This window comes from Callorhinus ursinus, unplaced genomic scaffold (assembly GCF_003265705.2).
Source record: "Callorhinus ursinus isolate GAN/ISIS: 27379988/994484 unplaced genomic scaffold, GSC_fseal_2.0 scaffold24, whole genome shotgun sequence".
Classification (NCBI taxonomy): domain Eukaryota; kingdom Metazoa; phylum Chordata; class Mammalia; order Carnivora; family Otariidae; genus Callorhinus; species Callorhinus ursinus.
In genome coordinates, this window is record NW_027397086.1 from 9,047,955 (window position 1) to 9,065,773 (window position 17,819).

General features: G+C 57.5%; 1 protein-coding gene across 3 annotated transcripts in view; it reads left to right on the forward strand.

The window, feature by feature from the left end:
- The first annotated feature begins 386 nt into the window (after positions 1-386).
- The window catches only part of LHX6 (LIM homeobox 6), a 31,847-nt gene continuing 14,414 nt past the window's right edge, over positions 387-17,819 (forward strand). For all 3 annotated transcript variants that reach the window (XM_073905785.1, XM_025888469.2, XM_025888470.2), the window contains exons 1-8: positions 387-618; positions 1,769-1,840; positions 2,235-2,417; positions 2,769-2,890; positions 11,703-11,923; positions 14,943-15,043; positions 15,267-15,362; positions 15,576-15,750. In XM_073905785.1, the coding sequence (XP_073761886.1) occupies positions 535-618; positions 1,769-1,840; positions 2,235-2,417; positions 2,769-2,890; positions 11,703-11,923; positions 14,943-15,043; positions 15,267-15,362; positions 15,576-15,750 (1,054 nt within the window). In that variant the 5' untranslated portion in view covers positions 387-534. The remainder of the gene's footprint in view (positions 619-1,768; positions 1,841-2,234; positions 2,418-2,768; positions 2,891-11,702; positions 11,924-14,942; positions 15,044-15,266; positions 15,363-15,575; positions 15,751-17,819) is intronic.

Below are 17,819 nucleotides of genomic sequence, written 5' to 3' on the forward strand. Positions count from 1 at the left end.
CTGATGCCTTTGGTATGTCAGCTGTCTGAGTCTCTGTCAGCAGCTCTGAGGTTCTGTGTGTCTATATGTCTGTGTGTGTGTGTGTCTGGGTCGCTGCCTCGCTGTGTGCGTCTCGCTCTGCCTTGGCGGGGAGGGGATTGGTCACGCATGACTCATCTTGAACCGAGCGGGGCTCCAGCGGCAGGGCGGCCGCCGCCGCAGCTGGAGGGGGAGGAGGGCGAGGAGGAGGGCGAGGAGGAGGGAGAGGAGGAGGAGGAGGAGGACTACCAGGAGGGGGAGGCGGAGGAGAAGGAGGGGGCGGGGGCCTCTCCAAGTTTGTCGGGACCTTCTTCCGAGGCAGCGGCGGCAGCAGCCAGGGAGGCCGGGGCTGCGCGCGGGCCGGGGGCGGGGGCTGGGGCCGGGCCGGGGGCGGCGGGGCCGGCGCCTCGGCTCTTCTCCAGCTCCTGCTTCAGCCTCTGCTCCCGCTGCGGCCGTGGCCCCTCGCGGCGCGGCTCTCCGCGCTGCGTGCCCGCCGAGCCCGCCGCTCCCCGGCCCATGTACTGGAAGCATGAGAACGCCGCCCCGGCGCTGCCCGAGGGCTGCCGGCTGCCGGCCGAGGGCGGCCCCGCCACCGACCAGGTGAGCGAGCGAGCGAGTGGGTGAGCGGCCCGGGCCACCGTCGTCGGGCAGGGGCCGGGACCCCGCCGGGCCGGGCCGGGTGGCGGGCGGCCGCGGGGAGGAGGGGTTCGGGGGTGCGCCTGCGAGTGTGTGTATGTGAGCGTGTGAGCGCGCGCGAGCGCGGAGGGGGGGTCGCGGAAAGCGGGAACACATTATGCAAATGTTGGAGGAATTTCTCAAAAAGCGATTTAGCAAAGACACAGGCGAATCAAGAGGAGGCGAGGCGGGTATTGTCCGTCTGAATAGGCGCTGATAGCGCCGATGCGCCGGGGGTTGTGCTGGCGCAACGCTGAGAATCCCGACGCGGGGCCGGTCCCGGGCGCGCCGAGGGGCTGGAGGGTGCTTTTTCCTCTTCTTGGACGCCTCTGTTTTCTCTTTTTGGTCCCATTTCCCCCGGACCTTGCCCCCTTTTTGCTCGGGGTTTCCCTCGGACTGGCCCTCGAAAGGCGCCTGAATTCGTGTCACTATCGCTGCATCAATTTCGCAGCGCGCGCTGGGCTGGCGGGCTGATGCTCCCAGCGCTCCGGGTTTTATTTTCCTCAAACGCCCCCCCCATCTCCTTTTTATTTTCTTTCTTTCTCTCTTTTCTCCTTTTTGCATTTTGTGTCGAGAGGAGGAGAAGGGAGCGAGGAAAGGGGGGTGGGTGGAGGGAGAAAAAATTCGATTTTTAATTACTACCATTAAAAAATCAAATTTGCAATTCTTTGGGCGGCCTGATGGATCTCACTGATTGACAGTTGGAATTGACACTCTGGCTACCTCTTATCTTGGGCATTCACGACAATTTCTAATTGCAGGTAGTTTGTGTGTGTGCGCGTGTTTTTTTTCCCCCTCAGAGGCTTGGATTGCAAGGGAACTAAGCGATTACTTCAAGAGCCACGGGTTAAGTGCAGGGAGAGGGGGAGAGAGAGGGAAAAAATCCAATCCAAATTCAAATTGCTTCATTAGAGAGACACCGCTTTTGTGGGGAAGGGCTTTAAATGCCCACTACAAAGTTAAGACTCATTGTTCCGCGCCGGTTTATATAACAGGCGCGGGGAGGCGCTGGGCTCAGGCTGCGCGGAGCCAGTTGTGCAGCCGCCGCCGCCTGAGTTCCCTCCCCCTCCCCCAGGTGATGGCCCAGCCAGGGTCCGGCTGCAAAGCGACCACCCGCTGTCTTGAAGGGACCGCGCCGCCCGCCATGGTGAGTTCGTTCGGCCCTGCCTTCGCTCCCCGGTCCGCCGGCTGCCCGGCCCTTGGGGACCTTGACCGGCTTTCCGGCCCCGAACCGCTGCCCATGCGCCGGGGGACTGCGGGAAGGCGCCGCCCCTCTCTGAACCTCGGTTTTCCGGCCGGAAATGTAGACTTTAACCGTCCCCAGCACCCAGGACGCGCGGGTTGAAAGTTGGGGCCGTCCCTTCCTCTACAGTAGGCCCTTCCATTCCTATCCTGTAGCCCGTGGAACGGCGTCTCGGGAGAATTTCGTTGTCAATTGATGCGCTGGGGCCCCCAGATCTCTCTCCGAGGCAGCAGCAACGCTGGGCCTCCGGCTGGGCGCTCAGCTCAGCGCGCGCTTCTCCCTCTCTCCCCGACTGCAGGCTCAGTCGGACGCCGAGGCCCTGGCAGGCGCTCTGGACAAGGACGAGGGCCGGGCCTCCCCCTGTACACCCAGCACGCCGTCCGTCTGCTCACCACCTTCTGCCGCTTCCTCCGTGCCCTCCGCCGGTAAGAACATCTGCTCCAGCTGCGGCCTTGAGATCCTGGACCGGTACCTGCTCAAGGTGAGACGGGGGCGGGCTGTTGCGTGTGTGTCGGCGGGGTGTGGGTTGCATCCCTGAAGACCGCAACGCCGGCGCCAGGTCCACTAAATTCCTAATTCTGGCTCAGCCGCTGCCTGACTGTGCGGCTTTGGGCAGATTTTGGAGTCTCTCTGCACCCCCGGGTTTCCGTCTGAAAAATGGGAAGAGTGTAATTCTACCTGCCTAAGCTTCCTTGTTACAGCAGAAAAGTGGGGAAGTCCTACACACCTTCAGACCTCCAGCTCCGTATCTGCAAATGGGGCCGGGGAGGCTGTGGCCCGGCGTGAAAAGAGGCGCGCTCTGAGCCGTCCCCCACCTCCGCCCCCTCCCCAGGTCAACAACCTCATCTGGCACGTGCGGTGCCTCGAGTGCTCCGTGTGTCGCACGTCGCTGAGGCAGCAGAACAGCTGCTACATCAAGAACAAGGAAATCTTCTGCAAGATGGACTACTTCAGGTAGGCTGCGGCCGCTGGGCCAGCAGTGTCGCTGCAGGCAGCCCCCCCTTCCCCCCCCCCCCCCCCCCGCGGCGCGCGCGGAGGACGCCTTGGCGGCGCGCGGTCTCTGGCGCCCGAGCCCCGACCCCCACTGCACTCCCGGCGCAGCCCGCCCGCTCTCAGCGCCCCGAACGAGGAGCTCCAGGCCGCGCGCCGGTGCCGGCCCAGGTCCCGGCCCGCGACCCGCCTCCGGTTCCTGCGGCCCACTCGGTTTGGGTCGCGTCTCTGGCTCCGTCTCGGGCCTTGCAGAGTGTCTGGCTCCAGTTCCGACCTCAAGCACCTGGGTCGAGCTCTGACATCCTGGGCTCTGGCCCCGACCCGCTCCGATCCCAGCCGCGATCTGGCTTCGCCTCCAGAGCGCTCCAGCTCCGGGGTCCAACCCCACTCGGACTCCAGCCCTGCCGGCGTCTCTCCCCGCCGACCCCGAGCTGGCCTCCAGTCGCCTGCTGCCGCTCTGCCCTGGACTCCTCCGTGGGTCTGGGTCTGGTCAGGCCCCGAGCACTAGCCTCGCAGCTCTCAGATCCCGTCCCATATCCAAACGCTTCGTCTTAAGCCCCAAACTCTCCGGCTCCGCCTCAACTCAGACCCCGGCATCGCTCGAGTGTCGCATTGTGAGTCTGGGGTCCTGCCCGGGTCCCGGGGCGCCTGTTTCCATCTCCGCTCCGTCGTCCTTTCGGTACCGGGCTTCAGCCTCTTCCAGGTCCAGGCTCTGACGCTGAGCCGCGGCTGGGACCGGAAGGGGGAGAGTCGGGCCCAGCCACCAGGGCCCCCCGAGTAGGGTTACCCTGGGCTGGGCTCTCCGCGCTGCGGAGCCACGGCCCTGCAGCTCTCGACAGCAAGCCAGGCTCACCCTCCCGCCGCGCCGCCGCGTCTCCCGCCACCTGCGAGCGCCTGGCTCCTAACAGCGAGCTCAGGCCTGACCTGGTGACGGGGTCGAGGTCACCGCGAGGTCAGGGGCACAGCGGGCCGCTTGGCCTGATGCTGGCGGGCAGCGTGAACCTGACCTGAGGCCGGGCCACCAGGCCTACAGAGTCGGGGAGAGCAGAGAGGGACCGGTTCTTGGGAGGGATGCTTGTTCCCAAGGGCTTTATCAGGAAGTGGAGAAAACTACTCCCTTATAACTACCGGGTAACCCACAGACATCCTTCCCATCCTTGCCTCTGCAGAGGTCATGGCTTCAGTCTTCCTAGAAAGACCCCTGGCCCTGATAGTCAAGGAAAGTGGTGGCAAGGTAATACCTGCCCTCCTACCTCTGGCTTGGAGTCTCCTGGCACTTGGAAAGAGAGGATCTTGACTCTAGGGTGAAGCTTGCAATGTTTGGGGCTGGAGTACTCTGGGGAAACCATAGGAAGGATGGTTTCAGAAGTGGACTCTTCCTTCTTTTGTGTATGGATGTGAAAGATTGTGCACCTGGGGTGTGCATGGGAAGGGGGGGGTCTACCAGGTGGCCTGGGACTCAACATGTACGGAGTGTCTGGGTGTCTGTGCAGGGGCACTGGAGGAATGTGTCACTGAACAAGGTCGGGGGTATGAAGACAGTGTGTGTATTCCTTTATGACAAGTATTTGTCTTTTAGTTTATGTGTGAGCGTCAAGAGTGTAGGTCTCCGTGTGAATGTTGGGACTTTTGTGTGTGTGTGTGTATGCGTGCCTGTGTGCCAGGTAATGGGGACAAGATTATGTCTGGACAGGGACCCAGAGGTGACAGGGTGAGAATTCTGAAATCCTGTCTTTCCTACCCCACTTCTCCTCTGAGGGGGCATTCCTGCTGAAGGCCTTACCTCTGGCATTGAGGAGCCACGGGTGTGATGTGAATGTGGATTTGTGGATGTGGACTGCCACATGTGTGCGTCAGAGGGGCTTGCCATCGCGTAGTGGGTATGTCTTTCTCCACTGTCCCATCTGACTATTGGCTGGCCAGGGCAGGAAATGGAGGTTAGAGTCCTTGTCTTGCCGCCTCCCCTGCTCTATGCCTGCCTCCGTTTGGTTAAAAACAAAACAACACAAACAAACAACAGAACCCAAAAAGCAAGCAGCCGCTGTTTTAGGGCTCATTGGGCTCATCAGCCAGCCAGGGACAGGGCTCCAGCCTGAGGAACCCGGGAGGATGGTATGTCGGCCTCCTTCTGCAGAGTAAGGCAGGGCTAGGCCCCTCTCCTGGCCCTCCTGATGACGGTGGACCTGGCAGCTTCCTCCCTGCTTCTCCAGCCTCAGCTCAGGCCCAGGCTGGACGGAGCCTTCTTGGATGCTGTGCTTTACTAGACCTTCAAGGATCAGTCAAAATTGAGATCCTGATCCCAGTGTTGGGAGCCTCACTGGCTCTGGGGTCCCCCTTCCCCTGCGGTGGGGTGGAAGTTGGGGGGTGTAGCTATTGTGGGGGCAGGCAGTAATTGGGCTCTATCAAGCCAACACTGAATCAGTGTGTGACCTTGGGCAAGTGACTACATCTCTCTGCCCTCAGTGTCCTACTTCCAGGGTTGTCTGTCTGAGCTGCCAAGGAGGCCAGTGTAGGGAGGAAGGCTCAGGAGAGTCTCTCTCAATGGCAGGTGCTACGGATGCCTTGATCGTCACCATTATCCTGCTTGGCAGAGTGGATGCTGGGCACAGTACCTGATGGCATTTCCACTGACAGTTTGAGGAGCAGGGCTTGGCCTGGAGGGATGGGGCCAGGCCCTTTCCAGGCGGCAGGTTCTGAGCGCTAATCCTTTTCCAGTGACAAAAGCCCCCAAAGCAAAACTAAAACAGATTTTTGGTTAAGAAAATGGACGGGATAAAAGCTTACATTCCCTAGAATGAGGGAAGAATTGTGGCTGTCCTGATCATTTCTACCCCAGCCAGGTCTCCCTGCAGGCATAACCCATCCCTGGCAGCCCCACCTGTAACAAAAATGATAAAACCCACAAAAAGGGAAAGAAAAAGCCGCGGAGCGCCCGGTGGGGACTATTGTCTGCTCTCAGCATCAGCCCAGGCTCTGGGTGGCTGCTCCAAAGGAGCTTTTCCTGGGGAAAACATGAATGCTGGCATGGGTGACAGAGGTCCCCCCTCAAGAGCTGGGGCTCCTGCAGAGGCCATGCACTGAGTTTCTCTAGCCCTCTGTTTCCTGAAGCCCAAGGTCAAGCATCTGGTGGGATATGGACTGGAGCATTCTGCCCTAGGAGAGGAGAAGATCTCCCAGTGGGGGGGGGGGGGGGGGAAGGGGCCAGAGACCTCATGGGGGGGGGGGGGGGGGGGGGGGGGGGGGGGGGGGGGGGGGGTGGGTGGGGGGGGATCTTCCATAGACCTCTGGCCTCTGGCCTTATCCCTCAGGGAAGGGTTTCTCCTCTGCTCCATCCCTCTTCCTGCCTCTCCTTGACACCTTCCTATAGACCCACAGTCTCCCTTGGCAGAGCCTGGTGGTGGCTCTGGAAGTTAGGAGTTAGGAAGGCCTCCAAACTCACCAGGGAGGGAGGCTTCAGAGGGCGGGGGGGGGGATGCCCTTGGCCAGACTGCTCAGCTTCTCTGCTTCAGTTTCTCCAACTCTCCTTCCAAGGAGGGACCTCACCAGCCCCTGTGGGTTCAACCAGATTCCTGGTAACCCTCACTCCCCGAGTCCTAGCAGACCACCAGGGAAAATATGATATTTCACTTCACTTTTTCGGTTAAGGCCATTTTTCTTTCTATTTTCTTCCAAGAAGTGAGGAAAAGTCCTGGGGGGGAAATAGTGTTCCTTTCTGGGCCATTCATATCTCCACTGCCCTCAGCAACCACAGCCTCAGACAGCTTCCTCCCACCCACTGACCTGCAGCTGCTGCCCCCCCCCCCCCCCCTGCCAGTGGGGCATGGACTGATCTGCTGTGCTTCCTTGTTCAACCCCCCCAAGCATCATGCCCATTGTATACTTGGGGAGACTGATGCCCTGGGGGAGAGGAGAGTGGAGCCCAGGGTCACTCGGTGACAGAGTGTAAGAGGGGCTGGGCAGGGGTGAGGGTACCGGGCACCAGAATGGATAGAGCTCTTTTCAAGCCGGGAACTGTGTTAGCTTGTGGCATGCTCTATCCCATTGAATCCTCAGGTCCACCCTGTGATTACCATACTGTCATAATCCCCACATTATAGGAGGGGAAACTGAGGTCCTCAGAGGTGAGGTCACGCAGCTAGTAAGTGGCAGAGCCTGGGTAAGCCCCATGGCCGCTTGACTCCACCATCCCTGTGTCTAAAACCCTCAGTACTGTTCTTTTATAGGTGAGCTATGTCAGCCGCAGCTCTCTACAAGGTGAGGTCGTGGAATGGCAAAGACCCCTCTCTCCCGGCCCTGAGAGCCCCTGCCCGGTTTCACTGACTTCACACAAGGGGCACCAGCTGTGTGCTCTGGTGTGTGACTCTTCCTGGGTGGGCCCCGGGAGCACTAGGAGAGCAGTGACCTCCTCAGAGGCTGTGACTAGATCAACTTTGCCAGGATCAAGTCACCATGGTCCCTGGCCCTCTTGCCTTCTGCCCATTGGAGTGGGGAGTAAAGGGTTAACTACCGCTCCTGGCATTGATACGGGTGGGGTTCAGAGTGTCCTGGGCTGGGCCACTGGGCAGCCAGCTTAAGTTCCTGTCCTCTGCTTGGCCCATGTGACTTAGGGCAAGCCCTCAGCCTTCTCTGGCCTTCCTCCTAGAGCCCAAGCTCCAACCGCGGGCTCCAGCGGGAGAACCCCACCCCTCCCCCAGAGCGAGGGTCCCCAGGGAGGCTCAGAGCTGGGAAGCGGCCCCCCACCGTGGCAGAGAGCGGCCCAGCGGCCTCCAGCTGTTGGGGGACAGATGTTGGGGGAGCGGAGAGAGGAGTTCTGGGGAGGGGCCTCGGGCCGGGACCTCCGAGGCGCGGGGCGTTTTAACCTCATAATTGCTGGTTCTGTTTTTTTCTGGCTTCTTCTCCTAAGAGTTTGCCTAGAAAGGAAGGAACAGAGGGGGTAGGAAGGGCTCCACCTCCAATCCACCTTGTTGGCCTCCTAGAATCTCTCTAAGGCCATCAAGTGAGTGCTCTGGACGCAAAATACATGAATTCTGGTTTGATTTCCTTAGGGACTCTCCAGCTTCCCATTCAGAGCTTCGGGTATCTTAATAAGGGGGAAAGGAGTCCTAGTGAAAGTCCAAAAGGCTCTTTCGTTGAGGCTCATTCATCTAACAAATAAAGACTGAACACCAACTCGGTACCCAGAGGAAGTAGGCCAGGAAAGTGAGCTTGACCTGGTCAAGGGCGCATAGCTCCCTCCGCACAACCACGAGAACCCAGATGTCTCTGTTCCCTACTCAGGGGAGAGAGGGTAAGGAGAGGCACATGGCCACCCCCCTCCTTTCAGCAGCTGCCAGGATGCACAGCGTCTGTCAGACACCTCTCCACGCCCAAAGCGTGTCTGTCCTTTGCGCCTTTACCCTACGGCGCGCGCCGGGATCCAGGGAGGGGCGCGCACAAAGCTGGGGGTGGAGGGCGGTAGCCGCGCCCCCTAATCCCTTTGGCGCTCCCTTCGCAGCTCCCGAACACCCCATTCTTGAAGTTTCGTTGTCTCGCCGCCGATTTCGCTGCTTCCGGAATCCGGCGGCTCGGGCCTCGCAGCCCGCCTGGGAAGGAGTCTATCGGTTTGTCAGAGAGCCTCGATCCGTAAGCCTCCTCGTGCCCCCTTGTTTGTGCCACTGACCCCTGCCCTGGGTGGAGGATACGTTTCAGAAGCGGCCCGCAAACGCATCCAAAACTGCATAATGACCCACTCACCCCCATCCAAGAATCCATTGCAAAGGTGATTTCGTTGACTGGGAGGAACCACGGCGAGCGCGGGGAGATCCTACGGCTGGGGACAGCTCTTGTCATTTGGGGTGACACGTGGAGGGTGAGAAAGTTGCTGAGAGACCACTCGCGGGGGGCCGCTTGGGAGCAAGGAGTGTACGATGTACAGTGTAGGCGCAGAAGGCGCCGGGGCGTCTCGGGGGCGTGTGGAGCGGGAAGATCAGAGGTGCGCGGGGTGTCTGGGACTCAACTCTGGCAAAGGACAAGGAATCTGGCACAGCCGCGCGCGAGGATCCGGGTCGTGTACTCTGGCGCAGCTCACGGGTCGTGGCGCACCGGAGACCACAGGTTGGAGACGCAGTCGCTCTCACCTGGCCTCTGAAGGCTGGGACCTTCCCTTCCCCAGTTCTCCCCTCTCCCTGGGAACGCACTCCCCGCCTTCCCGAGTCCGCTGGGCCTCAGGCCCTACGCCAGGGACTTTCCGGGACCCGGGGCTGGGAGTCGGGACGCGTCGGGGTCAGACCAGCCGGTTTCCAGTTAATACACCTGAGATCCAGCCCTAATCATCTCCCGCCCAGCTGCTTCCGCAGGTTCTAGGTTCCTTTTGCACTTCAGAGCGGACCTCGACCCCAAGCCCCACGCTCTTTGTGGTCTTGGGCAAGTCACTTGTGCGCTCTGAACCTCCGATTCCACGTGTGCAAAATGCGCGCCAGAGTCTCCACCTCACGCGGTTGCGCGAAGCCAAGGGTGTGCAATGAAGACGTTGCGCCCCGGGACCCTGGATCGCTCTATCTGCTCTGCACTCGACTGGCCGCTCCCTCCTCTCCAAGGCCAGAAAGTGCTCCTAATCCGCGCACTAGCAGTGGGGCAGCGGAACCCCGGGTCCGCCCCTCAGCGAGAGTAGGCAGGGGTGGGCTAAGCGGTTTCCTCTCCCCGTTACTGAGAAGATTGGGAAAGAAACCACCGGCTGTGCTAGGCTGTCCCCTGGGGAAGCCGAGTTTCTGAGGTTCGGAACCGCCTGGGTTTGGGGGGCGGTTGACCCAGCAGAGGCGCGCGCAGCGCAGCCCGACTGAGCAAACCGCGCCGCCAGCGACAGGGTCCCCTTGCGCTCGTGGTCAGAGACCGTGGCGTTGGGGTTACTCTGGAGCCGGGGCGGGCCAAGGCCTCCGCGCTCCCGCACTCGGTTTAAACCAAGACCGTTTACTCAATTGACAGTTGCTTGCCTTTGCCAAGGCAGGCGAGGCTGTAACCAGAGCGAGCGCCTTTGCTCGACTGGTTTCTGCACACATTCACAGGCATTTCCGAGTGCTCCTCCGGGTGGAAGTGTGCCGGCCCTGGGGATACAGAGGCAGATCTTCTTGGTCCTCTCCCAGGAATACAGGGGGTAGGAGGGAGAGCCGAAGAATCTGACCTTTACAAACCCGCCTGACCAATGCTGCCAGACTGGTGCTGGAACTGGGGGACTCGGCAGGGGGGGCGGTGTGCGGTGAGAGCTGTCTGTGCATAGGCCTGGGCTGGGAAGGTGCTTCAGAGGGGGCCATAGAGACCTGGCACTGACCTTCTCTCCTGGCTGCCTGCGACTCCTGCTTGGGTGTGGGGTGGGGGAAGTTAGGGAGGAGATGAGTCTAAGAGGTTGTGGTCCGCCAGGCTTTGTAAATGCCAAAGATCTTGGACCAGATCCCGAGGGTTGAGTGGAATCACCAAAGGATCTTAAGCAGGGCAGGACAGGGTTCACTGCGCATGCTGGAAACTTTGCTGTGGCCACTGTGTGGAGGAATGGTTGTTGGCCGGGGTGGCGCTGGCAACAGGCCAAGCAGGGCAGATTCTGGCCTAGGAGGGCAGCTGTGGCCCTGGGGAGGACAGGGATCCCAAAGATACTTAGGAGAAAGAACCAACAATGCCGGGTGATTGGCTAGATGTGGGGTTGAAGAGAGGGAGGAGTGCACGATTTAGGTTTCTAAGCTTGAGGGGCTGGATGAGTGGTGGCATCATTCCCTGAAATAGAGTGGGCACAAGAGGAAACTGAGGGTTGGGACAGGGTCACCGAATGAGTCATCTACTTAAAGAACAAACCTTCCCTGGTGCTCAGGGGTCGGGCCTTGCGCTGACTTCTGGGACTGGGTAAACCAGACTCTACTGCCTCTTGACGGCCTCCCAGTGGGCTATGGAGGCAGGCACACCCAAACAGCCAGGCTACAAGGCAGGGGCTGGGTGGGTGGGGGGAGATGGGGAAAAGGCCCAACAAGGAAGGCTTGAAGCGGGAGGGGACATTTGATCTGGGCCTTTTGTTTGTTTGTTTGTCTTTTTAACATTTACTGTTAGAATGTCCTGGGGCTCCGGAGTCTGGGACTGGCTGGGTACTTAATAGCTGCAAAGTACTAAGCAGTAGTCTCTGCTGTTGTCACCTCGCTCAGCTCAGGGCAGGGAAAGTGAGAACGCAGAGGGGTTAAACAATTTGCTCAAGGGCACAAAGCCAGTAAGTACACATCCATCGATGCTTCCAAGAAACCCTGAGCATCTCTACCGCTGGGGTACAGTTTATTCATCTTGGGTTTCTGCCCTTGCAAGCTGTGTGACCTTGTGCAAGTTACTTTAACTCTCTGGTCCCCATTTTCCTCATCTGCCAAATGAAGATTAATTGAGATAATCAACGTAAAACACTTAGAATCTTGCTGGGCATGTGGTAAGTGCTCAAAAACTTGCATGTTATTATGTTATATATTTTCCCTAGCACGATATATTTTAATGAACAGATTAGTTACCTATGAATGTAAGGGATCATTGTAGAAAATTTGGAAAACTCAGAAAAGCACCAAGAAGAAAATAAAAACCACCCGCCAGCTCACCTTCAGAGTGAAGGTGAGCTGGTGTCTGCAGGGGTGTGGAGTACTGGGCGGATCCAGGCAAAGGGAAATTTGTGGATGAACAAAGGCCAGGAGGCAGGGTGCTGGCGGGCCACTGGGATTTGGAGGGGGAAAGTGGAGCCTGTCTGAGCCTCGCCACCCCCCTTTCCTGTCCCGGTGTCCCGCAGCCGATTTGGGACCAAGTGTGCACGGTGCGGTCGACAGATCTATGCCAGCGACTGGGTGCGGCGGGCACGCGGCAATGCCTACCATTTGGCCTGCTTCGCTTGCTTTTCGTGCAAGCGCCAGCTGTCCACGGGCGAGGAGTTTGGCCTGGTCGAGGAGAAGGTGCTGTGCCGCATCCACTACGACACCATGATCGAGAACCTCAAGAGGGCCGCCGAGAACGGTACCCAACCCGCCCCACCCAGCACCCTGCCACACCTCTGTGCCCAGCCCCCTCCCCCCGCCCCCCAGCACCGCAGGAACTGACCACACTCCTCTAGGAGGAGGCGCTCCCGCGCACCACCTGGAGACTGCGTAGGTGTGGGGCTGCGCACACGGAGCATGCGCTTTTGGCTCCATCCTTTGCTGGGGCGTAGGAAGTCACAGTCTGTCTCCGCAACTGTTTCCTCATCTGTAAAATGGAGCTAATGATAAGACACCTCTTCAAAGACAGATGAGCTGATGTGTTGTAAGGCCAGGAGACACTCCATGAACCCTAGAGATGATTCTCGTAATGGGGCAGCCTACTCCACCTTTGGCCAGCTCTGGTTGGCCTGAGGACTCAGGCCCTCCCGCTGCCTGCCCCTGGCCATGGGCCAGTCCTGGAGAGATGATTCCCACTCTGTTCTCCCAACTCCTCTGCCAGCAACTCCAAGCCAGACGTTTGGGGGTGGGGGTTTCATCCTGGAGTGTAAGGAAAAAGGCCTTTGAGTCTGGAGACATGAGCTCCAGTTTTGCTTCTGGGAAACATATGAAGTTTCCTTTCTTCTCTGGGCCTCAGTCTCCCCATCTGTGCAAGATAGACGGTCAATTAGAAAGATCCCTAAATCTCTTCTGGCTCCAATACTGTGTCTCCCCAAGACACAGAGACCAGCAGATAGGGTTCACATCTTCTGGGGACTGTGAGGGCTGAGTCACAGGTGGGTTGGTGGTTAGAAAGGGGTAAGAATGGAGGTTGGGCTGAGGGCAGAGTCAGGGACCCTTTTCCCCATAATTTTCCTGCCTGGGTCTTTGGAAGCTGCTAACTTCTCTGTAATGTGGATTATTTTGTGCAATCCTTACAAAAACCCCAAGAAGTAGCTGGTGTGTCCCCATTTTACAGAGGAGGAAACATGCAGAGGTTATCTGCAGTATGTGATTTGCCAAAGGTTACATACTAGCAGGTTGGCTTGACTCCAAAGCCCAGGCTTTTAACCACCATACCATACCAACCCCTTCCCAAGCTCTAGGGACTCTTAATCAGACCTCATTAAACAAGGGAGGCTGCTGGGATGTGGCCGCCCCTCTAAGTTTCATTTTCCCGTTGAAAAAAACGGCACACCAATCCTTGTCCTGCCTGCTCTCCTGGGGGATATTAATACCACAAAGTGTTTTTCCCATCCTCAGGGCCTCTCTGGAGGTATATGGACCACCCTACCTCAATTTCTAGCCTGGGAACCAGTCAGGAATTTCTAGAGTGTTCCAGACCATGGCCACACCAAGGTCATCACTTTCTCCTGCCAGGATCAGGACTAAGTGACCTAGGTGGGGAGCGAGTGAGGCTGAGGTTGTATGAAGTTACCGGCAGTGGTGGCCAAGTCAGCAGTGGTACTGGGATGGAATCCCAGGAATCAAGGCTCACTCTATACCATGGCCCATCAGTGACCCCCTTCCATATCTGGACCAATCAGGACCACCCCTAGCCACTGCCTTGCCAGTTATAACTCTCTCTCTCGCCTCTAGGCCGACCTCAGACTCCTACCATACAGGGGAGCTTGAAGGCTTGGGGCCTCAGATCTCCTTTAGTGAGCAGCCCTCAGTGTAGGTTACTGTTTTACTCTTATTTTATTTTATTATTTTTTTACAGCACTTTATTTATTTTTTTAAAGATTTTACTTATTTATTTGACAGAGAGAGACAGTGAGAGGGGGAACACAAGCAGGGGGAGTGGGAGAGGGAGAAGCAGGCTTCCCGCTGAGCAGGGAGTCCGATGCGGGGCTCGATCCCAGGACTCTGGGATCATGACCTGAGCCAAAGGCAGATGCTTAACTGACTGAGCCACGCAGGTGCCCCTTTACTCTTATTTTATGTATGTGTGTATGTATGTATGTATTATTTTTTAAATTTTAAGTAGGCTCCATGCCTAATGTGGGGCTTCAACTCAAGACCCTGAGATTAAGAGTCACATGCCCTACCAACTGAGGCAGCCAGGCGCCCCTGCTGTTTTACTTTGAAGCTTAAACACACACCCTTCCATCATAGGAAACTTAGGAAAGATGGTTAAGCAAAAAGAAGAAAATAAAGATCACTCTAAACGTTACCACCTCTCATATCTTCCCAGATTTTTTTCTCTGTATATATGGTGCCATGTTAGTTTGGTCCCCCTCCGCCCCGCCAACATAGAGTTTTTCCTAATTAAAAAAAAAAAATACAACTAATTGTGAACCGTGGTGGAATTACTGGTGATTTTTATTTTCTTCTTTGTGCTTATCTGAATTTTCTGAGTTTTTTATAAGGAGCATGTATTACCTAGAAAAATGAGGTATTAAAAATAAAATGGGAATGTATTTAGTGTGATTGTAAAAGTAATATAAGTGGAAAGAGAATGGCTAATGTATGCTCCAGTTAACAAAATTAAACCTTAGAGAAATAAAGTGACATATTGCTGTAAAAACCTCAAAAGTTACAGAAATATTGAAAGTAGAGTCTCCATAAGTGCACTCCTTAGAAGTAACCACTGCTAGCACCTTGGTGTATATCCTTTCAACCTTTTTGCTTCCATCCATTTTTACAAAATTAGAATCACAGTTCTGTAACCTGCTTCCATCTCACCTCCACCAGCCTTTGGTTTCCCTGGCTTAGCTAAGAGGGAATCCAGTTTGGGGCGCTAGGGTCAGCCAGCTGTAAGCCACTAGATGAAAAAGGTCCTGGGCAGGGACTTTCTTCTCTTTGAGCCTCAGTTTCTTTCCTCTGCTGTAAAATGGGGCTGTGAGCCAGACACAAAGGACACACCGAAAGAGCAGTGTCTGGTACTGAGCAAACGCTCAGAAATGACAGCCCCTTTTTCTAAAAGACAGAGCTCAGGGACTAGGACTCTGGGATCCCCGCTCCCAGCCAACTCCACTCCTGACCCTTCCAGGGACCAGCTGCCCCCACCCCCGTCCTTTCCAGGATGCCACTAGAAGAGATGGGGACGCGTGGTCAGCCACTTCTGTCACCCCCAGGGAACGGCCTCACGCTGGAGGGGGCAGTGCCCTCGGAACAGGACAGTCAGCCCAAACCGGCCAAGCGCGCGCGGACATCCTTCACCGCGGAGCAGTTGCAGGTACCCCGGCAAGCTGCGAGTGGCCGGGGGGTGTGGGCGGGCCCTGGAGGTAGGCGGGGCCGAGAGGGCCTCTGGCTCCGCCCCTTCTGCCCGGGCCCGCGGGTGGCGGGGAGGGGCCGTAGCTGTCTGGGGCGTGGCCTCCGGGCCGGATCCTCTCTGATTGGGCCGGGGTCTGGGAGACCTCCGTGCGTTCCTGCCTCACTGGCCCGTTTACTCCCCGCAGGTTATGCAGGCGCAGTTCGCGCAGGACAACAACCCCGACGCACAGACGCTGCAGAAGCTTGCGGACATGACGGGCCTCAGCCGGAGGGTCATCCAGGTGGGGCCGAGGGAGGGCGGGGCCTTCGGGTCTGGGGCGGGGCCTAGGGGCCGGGGGCGGGCCCTCCACCGCGTGCGGGGCTCGGGAGCCGCAGGCCCGGGCGCACGTGGCCGCCATTACGCGGGAGGCAACGAAGCAGTCCTGCTCGGGGGCTCCCGGCGGCGCGTCCAGCCCTTTTCCGCAAGGCTGAGGCTGCTGAGGCTGTCGTTCCAGGTGTGGTTTCAAAACTGCCGGGCGCGTCATAAAAAGCACACACCACAGCATCCCGTGCCGCCCTCCGGGGCGCCACCGTCCCGCCTCCCTTCCGCCCTGTCCGACGACATCCACTACTCCCCGTTCAGCAGCCCCGAGCGGGCGCGCATGGTCACCCTGCACGGCTACATTGAGAGTAAGTGACCTCAACTCCTAGGCCTACCGACGGGCGGGCGAGGGGGGCGCGCAGGAGCGCGCGCGGGAGGCGGCCGCATGGGGAGGCCTTTCGGAACCTGGTGGGTGAAGACGTGGGGTCTGCAGTCCCTCGGACATAGGGGTTGGGGAGAGGGGCTAAGTTCCCCGTCTCGGCCTTAGTGAGACGGGACCCTTCGTAGAGAAAAGCCATACGGCCATTCAAGAATTACTTTCTAAGTACCCACCGTGAGTGCCAGGGCCCAGGGACTAGGGAGGGAACAGGACGAGTAAAGTCTTTGCGTTTTGGTGGGAGAGAAAACGTGGCACGATAACCAGACAGATGAGAGCATGGTTTTAATCGTGATGATTGCTATAGGAAAGGAGCTGGATGCAAGCTTGTGGAGATGCCCCCTTGCAGCAAGCTGAGACTGGAAGGATGGCTAGGAATTAGTGAGACACAAGGAGAGGGGAGGTAGGAGTGCAGGGCAGCAGAGGAGCTGAATGCAGGCAGGCCATAGCCCAGAAAGCATTGTGGCGTGGGTGCGTTTGGGGTTGTAGGAGAAGGCCAGAGTATCCACAGCTGAGAGGCTGTGGGCAAATTACCTACCCTCCTTGAATCTCAGTATCCTCATCTGTAAACTGGGACATTAATAATGCCTACTTCACAGGGCTGTGAGAATCCACTAATGTGTACAGTAAATACTCTTTGAGTGTCTTCTGTGCTAAGCACTGGAATGCAATGGAAAACACAACAGACCAAAGTCTGTGTGCTCCTGGGGCTCACATTCCAGAGTGGGACGTGGGTGGAGAGACAACTAATAAAGGAGGGAGGGGATGGCATGTCAGTGGGACTGATTGCCATGGGGATGATGGAATGGGTCGTGGTGGAGTGACCTTTGAGCAGGAACCTGGAGGAGAGAGGGAGGTAGCCTTGTAGGTTTCTGGGGGGAATGAACATTCCGTGAATCTGCTATTGAGCAGGTGCTTTTTACGGATTTTCATTCCCTTTGAGCTTGTTTGTTTCCTCAAAGCTGGGCGTGACCACAACATACCCATAAACATGAATCCTCCCTTCTTGGGCTCCAAGTAAAAGGGAAAGAGAAGGGGGAGGGTCAGAGAGAGCCCTGCTGTTCACTGAGCCCCCGCCATGGGCCAGACACTATACTAAGCATGTGTGTAAACATCAGACATCGCTATCTCATTGTACAGATGAGGAAACCAAGGGTCCACAGTAATGGGAGCCAGTATTCCTTAATGGTTGGCTGTGGGCTTTGGGGTGAGACTGTCGGGCTTCTGATCTCAGCCCTGCTGCTTACTAGCTGTGTGACATCGGGCAAGCTTCTTAGCTTCCCTGAAAACCAATTTCCTCATCTGTAAAAATGAGGACAATAAGAATACTTTTCTCAGAGCTGTGTGTGAGCATCAGATGAGATCGCTGACATCAAGTCTCCAGCATTCAGTTGATGCTGGAGAAGTATTAGCTGCTCTCGTTATGGTGGTGGTTCTGGCTGGTACAGCTGGGTGTGCGGAATCCTGCTGATTGCACCAGGCAGCCAGTTGGAAACCATGTCTCTTTGCACTGTTTCTTTTCTGAACCATCTGCTCTGGAGGAGGGACTTTTCTTCCTTTCTTTCCTAAACAATGACTTAACGTTCTGGCCGCACAGAGCCCACTGAATGTCTAGTTCGTCTGTTAAAGGCACCAAGGACCAGGGACTCTCTAGGTGCCAGGAGTCTGGGCTGCCAGCTCGCACTTGCTGTGGAGTTGGTAATGGCTCTCGGTGACCCCCTTGGGAGTGGGGCCACGGCCTTCAGAGTCATGCCCCAGGACTCTACCCACAGACTTTGTCGATGAAGCCTAGATGTGTCTTGGATGCTCAGAGAAGGGGCTGAGGGTGCCCTTTCCACTTCCCCTTGAGGTGGAACCCAGCGTGGGGCAGGAAGTGTCAAGGGTGTTTGGACCTGCTGCCTCTGGCTGCAGGACTGAAGGACACCTCAGCAGTTTGCTTTGCAGTTAACTAAAGTCACATGATTCTGAGTTTCCTGGGGCCTTAGAGCTTGGAATCTGATA